The sequence below is a fragment of the Calonectris borealis genome, chromosome 5, assembly GCF_964195595.1.
Source record: "Calonectris borealis chromosome 5, bCalBor7.hap1.2, whole genome shotgun sequence".
In the NCBI taxonomy this organism is placed as follows: Eukaryota; Metazoa; Chordata; class Aves; order Procellariiformes; family Procellariidae; genus Calonectris; species Calonectris borealis.
In genome coordinates, this window is record NC_134316.1 from 38,050,971 (window position 1) to 38,060,560 (window position 9,590).

A 9,590-nucleotide genomic window follows, 5' to 3' on the forward strand; every position below is an offset into this window, starting at 1 on the left:
GTCGATGAATAGCTAAATGGCAATTAACAGCTATAAATTCGATCTAGCACATTCCAATCAAACCTGTCATTATCTTGAACCTTTCGAGTCCCATGTTGGGCGGCAAAAAGGACTGTCGTGGATTAACCCTGGCCAGCAACTAAGCACCACACAGCCGCTCACTCCCCCCCAGTGGGATGGGGGAGAGAATCAGAAGAGTAAAAGTGAGAAAACCCATGGGTTGAGGTAAAGACAGTTTAACAGGCAAAGCAGAAGCCCCACATGCAAGCAAAGAAAAACAAGGAATTCATTCACTCCTTCCCATCAGCAGGCAGGAAAGCAGGGCTCCATCACGTGTAACTGTTACTTGGGAAGACAAACACCATCACTCCGAATGTCCCTCCCTTCCTTCTTCTTCCCCCAGCTTTATGTGCTGAGCATGACGTCATATGGTATGGAATATCCCTTTGGTCAGTTGGGGTCAGCTGTCCCGGCTGTGTCCCCTCCCAGCTTCTTGTGCACCCCCAGCCTGCTCGCTGGTGGGGTGGGGTGAGGAGCAGAAAAGGCCTTGACTCTGTAAGCACTGCTCAGCACTAACGGAAACATCCCTGTGTTATCAACACTGTTCCCAGCACAAACCCAAAACACAGCTCCATACTAGCTACTGTGAAGAAAATTAACTCTACCCCAGTCAAAACCAGCACACGAGCTCAGCCTCATACATGTACTCTCACAAACCAGTAATCCCCTTCAGAGAGTTTTGCACGTTAATCTAACTCTCCCTTACAAGCCTCCCTTTGAGATAGCTAAATGAACTTTAGTTCCTTCATTTTACAGATCAATGTAGAAGAAGGCATAAATGACTGACTTATCCAAGTTCAAAACGAGTGGGTGTGTATCTATGGAATGTGTAGTTATATGTCTTATGTTAAATCTACAATCAGACTTCTTTGAGAAGAGCATTGACCTGCAAGGGCAAAATATTTCAGCCTAGAGACACTTTCTGCTTTTTTTTAAACGTTTTCTATTGCTCCTGAAAGGCACTTTCAAGATCAGAAAATCACACAGGCCAAGCCTGCTATGCTAGGTGGCATTGTACTGCTACATCGTAGTTGTGGATTTAGCTTTGTATTCAAGATGAAGCATAAAGAGGGAGGGAAAAAAGGTAGAGTGACAGGCAGAAACACAAAGGGACTTTAAAATATTACCCAGACTGAGTTCTCTACATTAGTAAGGCAGGTGCAGATAACAGCAACACCAAGTAAACTGATTCAACATTTCTGAAGGAAGATATGGTCTCTGGTTGTAAAAGGAAAATGGCTTTATTTAGTATTGCTCAGAGGTAGCACAGGACTGATCTGCATAGATAGCATCCAGGCAGAAAGAATTAATCATAAAATAAGCATTTGTTTCCCAAAACTGGCAGTTGGTCACAGTGGCATGCTCGTATGCAAGTCCAAAAACTTCCAGATTTTTTCAGAAGCAGAAGATAATACTGTGGCACTTTTTTCCTAACTGCTTAACTCTTTCAGAAATAATCTCTGATTTTGGATCACACTCCAGCAATTTGCACCAAAGTAGCACTGGAGTTCCAAGGGAGCAGTCCCATTACTATGTGGATTGACCGAGCTGCCTTTTGGAAGTGCAAGCTGTACGGGCAGACAAACGTAAGGATTTCTGTGCAAGTCTTACTTTCCTGTCCTGTAGCTAACTTGACCATAATATCAAGACAGTCCTGACCTCTACTTCAGCTATTTACCTCTAGGTAGTTTGCTGTCATTTAAAGCTGAAGTCTCAGCTGAAGTGGTTTAATGTTTTTTTAACATAGTTGAGATGTTCTTTACTCATTCTGCTCTCTTTTCTAGGTTCTAAAGTTATTTAAAATGCAGCTGGGGGGTTTATTGTGACAACTTTTACACCATCTTTGCTCAGTGCTTCACAGGAGAGATGTTAATTTTTTTTAAGATAACTTGCCTACACACAATTGCAGCACTCCTGCAACTTTAACTTCCCAGTCCCTGCACTGAAACCTGGGTTCTCAAAAGATATACCAATCCTTAGGTAACTTACTGCAATCAATGGGCATTTGAGGCCAAGGTACTTCAGTGGCTAGGATCCAGCTTCTTACAGAGAATATAGAGAAAAAGAATTGATTCCACTTAAAAACTTTACCTAATGCTTGTTACAAGAAGGCCAGCACCTGTTTCTGTGTGCTTGAGAGCATTTGTATTGCATGTAATTGCCAGAAAATCTAATATCCTAAAGTACTTTTGCTCTACCAGGTCAAATAGTAGGAACTGAAAATAACCTCACAGATCATAAGTTTAGAGTCCTACCTTTTTACTATTACTGTTAGGAAAAAAACTTTAAATAAAGGTAATTCTTTGTTACTTCATAATCTAAACCTAAGACTGCAACCTCCATTTCTATTCTAAAGCCAGAGAACAATAGCCTCTGGCTGTTGTGTGAGATACCAAGCAACAGTGGCTCCCTGCATGAGTGCTCTAATTCTCCAGCTAGGAAGGGGGACTGGTTGCTTACAAATCTCAATCCTTAAGTGTGATATTCCAGAAATTCACATTAGATTGTGTCCATAGAGCCATCATTAGGGCAGCGGAAGTACCAGCGTTCTAGTCTTGAGGTCTCTCAGCAGTGCTTTTCCCAGGAGAAGCGGTACACACTTGAGGTCTGCGCTGCTCAGTCCCACTGGATACCGAGGAGCTCACAGCTCACATTCCAGAGCTTCTTTGCTGTCTCATCATCCCGACCCCGTGGAGATACAGATGCTGGCTGGCAATCACTGTAAGAGGAACATTTTTTATTTTTATTTTTTAAGTCAAAGATCTCCATCTGCATTAGCACACTGAAATGTCTGTGTTAAGATAAGGGAGTTGCTTTCTATCAGCTTAACTTCAAGATCAATTGAAGACGCGTGGGAGGCTATGCAGCAAATGAGCAAGGGTTGGTGCTAAGCCACCTTGAGAAAGCTTTCTTTCCAGCTGGCTAGGGAAGAGTGTCTCCCAATGGCATCAAGAACCGGCAAGCAAGTCTAGCTCTGTTGTGTCAATTCTTAAAGAAACCTATATATGCTCCACTATATACTCTTCAGTGTACATTCTCATTAATACCACTAAAAAGGGCTATAAACGCTAACCAGGCTTCTTCAGGAGCACCTTTTCTAGCAGACACTACAAAAAAGCCACTCAAACAGCCCTTCATTCTAAACTATTTATCCCATCCTATTCATCCCGCTATATTGCCATTACACAAAAGGCAAAGCTGCCCCAGAATAATAATACTGTAATAACCATGTATGGTTATTCCCTTTTCCATTATCCTCTGAACTGTGGCTCCTTTCTTCTCAGCTCCTGCAAACAGAGAGCACTCTGTCTGGAGCAGAGATCATGTGTCCTCAGCTGTAATGCTAGATGCTGCAATAACATGGGAGTTTAAGAGAACAGAGGAAATTGCATCTCGTAAGATTTCTGTCCAGCCTAGTGTTTTTAGAGGTCCAAGTGCACAGTCTCTGATGTTCCTGAAATGACTCTGGTGGACTCCACCTGTCTTGCTGTGGCATGCAAATTCTCTTCTTAATGTCTAATACTTGTGCTTTGTATTTTATTGCCTGGAAAGTGAAAAGGATTTGGGGTTAGTCCAATGTAAATTGTGAATTACTGTTGAAGCTATTCATTTCCCACCAAGTCCAAAACTCCTTTCTTTTATGAGTTTAAAATCCACCAAAGTTTTCTGTACTCCAGCACATAAATGCTCCATTTATATCCTGGGACAGACAGTCACGCAGGGAAGATTAAGACATCTATTTATATATTCAAGTCTGATTAAGATGGTACAAACTCCCAAGTGAAGATCAGACAAAGTCATTACAGAGACTAATCTGGTCACATATCACAAGAGGAAAGCTCTGCAAAAACGCAAAGGGTTCAACAGTATTCATGTGAAGGGAAAAAAAAAAAAAGAGATGACAAATTCTCACGTTCGTTTCCCAAAAAACAGTATTGTTACACTGTTCTACACCCAGTGGGAAGCTGACAGATATATCTGCATGAATCTGTTCAAATGGCAGTCTTCAAATCTAGGATGATGATGACTTGGAACTACTCTGGGCTGTAGTTTTGGTGAGGGGAAAAGGCATGACTATGCAGGGTCCTGGAGTAAGTCAAAGAAGTCAGGAAACAACAGGGTTTGTCGTGGGAGCTACACAAGACAGTTCGCAGGACAGAGCGATAAGCATCCCAGCAGGAGTCCCTCCCAGCTGGTGGATCTGTCACACTGCAGAATCAAGTTATTTTGTCACATGCCAGTCCTGAAAATTGCACTTCCTAGCTCTGCAGCACCATCAGCCCTCCCAGCTCCCTGGGAGCACAGGCCCCCTCTGCTCCAGTGGGGTAAAACTACAAAGAGAACCAAAATGGTCTTCCCAGGATCGACTCCAGTGACCTCATTAACTAAACAGCTCTACTGAAAAGTGATTTGCCCAAGTCTCATGCAGGTCAGGATTAGAGCTCTGAGCATGTGACAGCCATTCCTGCACTTCGAGTACAGTGATATTCTAGCACTAAAGGACCTGCTATTGTGTGAAGTGTTGCACAGGTCAGAGATTTCTTCTAACACGATATCCACTGCAACAGACTTGCAAGGGGTAATGCTCTAGGATTTGTCACCTCAATCTTAGCAGCCAGCCTCTTACGCCGTCCCTTCTTCATGAAGAATGACAGTAAGTCTCATTTTCCCCAGCCAACAAGGTTGCCTTCCACAGTATATCACTCCATCAGCTTGCACCCACCTGAAATACTGTCCCGTCACAGAGTCTAGCTCCTCTGCTACCGCACAGTAGACACTGGTCTGAGCTCCTTCCCAAGGTGTCTTCAAGAAGAATGAGAATATCTTCCACAGCCACATCATTACAAATGAGTGTCGCATCAGCTCAGAACGGACAGAACCAGGATGGAGAGCGTTTGCCGTGACTTTAGTGCCTATGGCAAAAGAAAGTAGTTCAGGACAAATCTGCATGCATCAAACTGCCTTTAAAAAAAAAGGCTAATGCACCCCTCAATTCTACCTGCAGATATTCTACAACTTAAAGGAGGAGTCCACGCATGGATGCAGGGAGAATAAGTGAAGCCCTCTGTAGTTACTGTGTGCTGGAGCACCCCCCGCTCCCTTCCAAACACTGCAGTCACTACATGCCTTGTGCTAGAGGGCCTGGGTGCTAAAACAGCAGAAGTTTCCATCAGGCTTTTGAGAACACCAGCTTCTTTTGATTTACTGTAATACTAATTTCCTGGAGAAGCCACTGTTTCTGTTTTAGTAAAATAAATACTACTTAAGTTTATGAAAAGGACTGAATGAAATAGCTGTGACAGATGTTGTGACGGAAGGGGTACTGTCTAGCCCTATGCTTCTGTTCTACAGGCCATCCACATTTAAGGCAGCTGAGTATGCATTAGCTTTTCTATTGGAGACTGCAATTGTAGTTCAGCTCCCTCCGTTTTTTCAGCTTCCACCCACATACCACGATTGTCTCTGTGAATGCAGCTAGTTTTTGACAAGCACCAAAGAAAAATGAAATACATTCAACTGTGCCAAGATACTCAGCTCCTCTGCCCTGTTGTTGTAAAGACAATTAGTGGTTTAAGTCTCCTGGTTCCACAGACAGAAGATTTTTCTTCCTGCAAAGAGCTGTCAGTGACCCTTGCCTCAAACCATTTCATTTCTGCATAGCCGATTTCCAGACCTTTCTTCAATCCACTCTCCTCATCCATGGTGCTCAAAAGCCAAGCAGAAAAACACTCCGTTCTCCTCTGGGACTTGCCTTGCAGCCGCCTTGCCAGCTCCCGGGTGAAGAGCACGTTAGCCAATTTGCTGTGACAGTAGGCAAGGCCACGATTGTAGCTCTTCTCGCTATGGAGATCATGGAAGCGGATTCGGCCTCCGTAATGAGCCAGTGAGGACACGTTCACTATGCGGGCTGGGGCAGACTGCTTCAGACGCTCCAGCAATAGGAAGGTCAAGAGAAAATGACCTAGGGGTGAGAGGAAATGTCATCCTTCTCTGAAACGTTCCCCTGCTGGAATTTCAAAGTACTTACCACATACTACTTACATGTTATATCCTACTACTGCCCTCATTTCAAGTCCAGAGAAAAGAAGACCCCCCCTGAATCAACAGTTAATTTTTGGGGGGCCATTAAGTTCTGCTCCTCAGCTTCAAAAAGCTGGAGCTATCATACATTTCAAATGTCCCAGGTAACATGTACAGGTACTTAAACTGGATCCATGATAAGCAAATACATTGCATTGCATCTCCAGAACCCTAACTCTGGCCTTCCATCCTTCCCCAAGAAGGAAGGATGAGGAAGAGAAAATCTGAAAGCAGGATTTTTCTCTGGCATTTTGCCACAGATATTGAATGCAGACATGACTCCACTGGCCTTACCAAGATGATTGACTCCCAGGTGCATCTCAAAGCCATCGGCAGTCTTGGAGTAAGGGCATAACATTACTCCAGCATTATTAATGAGAATATGGAGTTCCTTCTCCTCTGCAAGAAACAACAGACATCCTTAAACAGGGAAACAGAGACCAAAGACAGATGAGAAGGTGGCACAAGTCAGCCAAAAAAACCCACGCCTGTCTGGCGAGTTGCAGCCACATCGCCTCAATAAAATAAGCATAAGTCTCCTACACAAACTATCTCATGGCCTCTGATGAGCCCCTGCTGCAAACCGCAGTACCCAACATGGTACAGAGATATGCAGGTCAGGGATTTGGCATTTGCTAGAAGAACAGCAGCAGTCCTTGGTAAAATATTCTCACTGAAAAGAAGGATCTAGAGACTCTACCTGCTAGAAATTTCTCAGCAAACTCCCGGATGGACTTCGTATCAGCCAAGTCCAGTTTTTTCACAATGACTTGCTGGTTCCCTGTCTCAGCTCGGATTTCACTGGCTGCAGCTTCTGCCTTTGCTATGTCTCTGCAAGCGACAATCACCCTCGCACCTGCAAGGGGGAAAAAAGCAGGAACAGAAGCTGAGATCACTGGAGCACACTGGATGATCAAGGCTATGACAAGCAGGCTGACTACGCACAGTGCTTACAAACAACGTATTGTTTCTTTAGGGAATTGGCATCAGTCAGGGGAGCAGCTAGGAGGGACAAAGTCTTTCCTACTATGTTGTTAGCTCTGATCCAGCCCAAAGCTGTTTTCAGACGAGGAAAATGCACATCTGAAGTGCCTCTGTCCAGGCTCTCCCAGATCAGGAGCGTGTACCACAACACTGGTATGATAGGGTTATATCTGCCCCTATAATTTCTAAATGGATTGTGAACAGGTAGTTTAATCTCCTTACCAGTTACCCAAAAAGCATTTAAACCAAATCAGCTTGAAACATGAATAACTAAAGCACAGCACACAGTAGGGCACCTATGGCATTTCCCAGCTTCATCCAAGCAGAACCCAGCGATAGCAGGAACTCCCCCAGTCCTCTCAAAACAGTTGCAGTGCAGAGCATTTTCACGTCACACGTCACATTTTTGGAGTTCAAGCAATGAAACCAGCTGAGGAACTGGGGACTTGCACCTAAGGTGGTTACAGCCTCTGGAGAAGCAACACTTGGGCTCGTCTGAAATAACTTTTGAATCCAACTCACTTAAATGTGAGCATAAAATACTCCCCCCTTAGATCCAGAAAAGGGACTGATGCACAGGCACACAAGCATCAGCCGCACAGGGATGCCCGCGGCTGAAGGCCGGCGACTTGCCTCTTCGCGCGAGGTCTCTGGCAGTCTCCTTCCCGATGCCTGTGTTGGCTCCTGTGATTATCGCCACCTTGCCCTCCAGCTTAGCTGTCGACTTACACTGTCCTCCAGCGACATACCTCCTGCAAGAGAGGGCGGCAGCAGTCAGGGGACGAGGTCCGAAGGCAGCTTCGCTCCGTAGGTGACTCGGCTCAGGGATGAGCACCCAGAGCCCCAGGTTTCGCCCCAACGGTCGGGGCGCTCAGGGCCCCGGGGAGTCACAGGCGTCGTTATCTGAAGAGGTTGATCACGATCGTGTCGTGACCGGGCCATCGCCCTCCAAACCCCCCCGCTTTACGAACCCCGGCGGGACCCGGCCCCGCACGGGGAGGCCCCGCCTCCCCCGGACCCCGCCCCGCCCCCAGCCCGGCCCTGCCGCTCCGCCCTTGCGTCCAGTGGGACCACGGCTCCCATTGGCTGCCGCCGTCAACTCCGGAGACTCGGCCAATGGGCTCCGCCGCGGCGCCGTGCGGAGAACGCGGGCCCCGCCCCCCGGGCACGCCGGCCGCCTCTCTCCGCGCCCCGCCGGCTCTGGGGTCCGAGACGGACCCGTGTGAGTTCCGGGCGGTCGGACACTGCGAGAGGCCACCGAGCCACGCGCCGCCACCGGTGCGAGGGCTGAGCCGAGCCCCAGCAGCGCCCCAGCTCGTGTCGCGGGCGCGTTAGCGTTACTGAGGCGCTGGAGCTGGGGAGGCGTGAATAACGGCGCGGCGCGGCGCGGCGCGGGCTAGCGGGAAGGAATCCGTTTTATTCGTACTCCCGTCAAACAAACAAACAGGCAGACCTGCCCGCCCGGAGACGCGGGGCGGAGGCCGCCGCCGCTGCTCGTACACGCGCGAAAGGCCAGGGCCGCGCTCGGTAGGACGCACCTGATGTAGGGCGCTGCCAGGAATAGGAGGACAGGGAGGGAGATGGCTACCCCCAGCGCGGCTCCCCAGCAGCTGAACATCGCCGCCGCCGGCTCCATGCGCACGGCCGGCGCTCAGCCGCGGCCGCCCTGACCAGCCCGCCTCGGCCCGCCCCGCCCGCCTCGGCCCCGCCCCGCCCGTCTCGGCCCGGCCCGCCCCGCCCGCGGCCCGCGGGCCCGTGGGTGGTGCTCCGCCGCTGGCAGGACAGCGCGCCCCTGCCGCGCCTGCGCAGTGTCGCCTCTTCGCGCGGGCACCGCCCGTCTGCCAGCCCGGCGGTCCGGCCGTGCCCGAGCGCTCTCGCAGCGGCCACCCGGCGCGTCCTGCCCCCTGCCGCGGGCCGGCTCTGTGCCAGCAGCCTGCTGTTTTTTTCCCGCGGGCATCGCACGGCTCTGGCCTGGGTCTCTCGGAACAATCTGAAACTGCCGTTTTAATTGCACTTTCCAATTCATCAGCCGAGAAATATCTGGAGAGAAAGGCCAGCGGCTGTCTGGAAAGACATGCAAAACACATTTCCATGACCTCGCGCCAAAGTTCACGATATTAACCCTAGCAAAAGCTACGAAATGATGTATGCGAGTACGTAAGCAGGCGGTAAGGGCTGGGGAAAGGCGGTGGCGGGTTCAGCGGTGCTCACCCTCGCCTTTACCAGAGAGTTTAAAAACATAGGAGGCCCGGGGCACTGAGTGGGGCTCCGCACCTCCTCGAAGCGTGGGGTAGCGGTACGCACCGCAGGAAACGAAGCGACGCCGTGAGCTGACCCCGGAGCTGGCGGCCGGACGCCCCGCGCTGTGCCGCCGCCACGGGCGAGGCCGCCTCCCCCAGGGAGACTACAACTCCCAGCAGGCAGTGCGCGCCGCGAGCCCCTCCACCCCCTCCCCGCGGCAGTCC

At 49.2% G+C, this 9,590-nt stretch overlaps 1 protein-coding gene across 4 annotated transcripts; it reads right to left on the minus strand.

The window, feature by feature from the left end:
• Positions 1 to 1,282: 1,282 nt before the first annotated feature.
• On the minus strand, positions 1,283 to 8,832 carry RDH12 (retinol dehydrogenase 12). 4 transcript variants are annotated; one of them, XM_075151878.1, is made up of 7 exons: positions 8,664 to 8,832; positions 7,759 to 7,877; positions 6,842 to 6,997; positions 6,436 to 6,540; positions 5,813 to 6,022; positions 4,784 to 4,973; positions 1,283 to 2,779 (listed from the first exon to the last, which is right to left on the minus strand). In XM_075151878.1, exons 1-7 carry the CDS (start codon positions 8,759 to 8,761, stop codon positions 2,677 to 2,679), a joined length of 981 nt encoding a protein of 326 aa, XP_075007979.1. In that variant the 5' UTR covers positions 8,762 to 8,832; the 3' UTR covers positions 1,283 to 2,676. The 4 variants fall into 4 exon arrangements, with proteins under 4 accessions (XP_075007979.1, XP_075007977.1, XP_075007978.1 ...); XM_075151876.1 differs by having other exon boundaries at positions 5,735 to 6,022; positions 8,664 to 8,817; XM_075151877.1 differs by having other exon boundaries at positions 6,436 to 6,561; positions 8,664 to 8,817.
• Between the last annotated feature and the right edge of the window lie 758 nt (positions 8,833 to 9,590).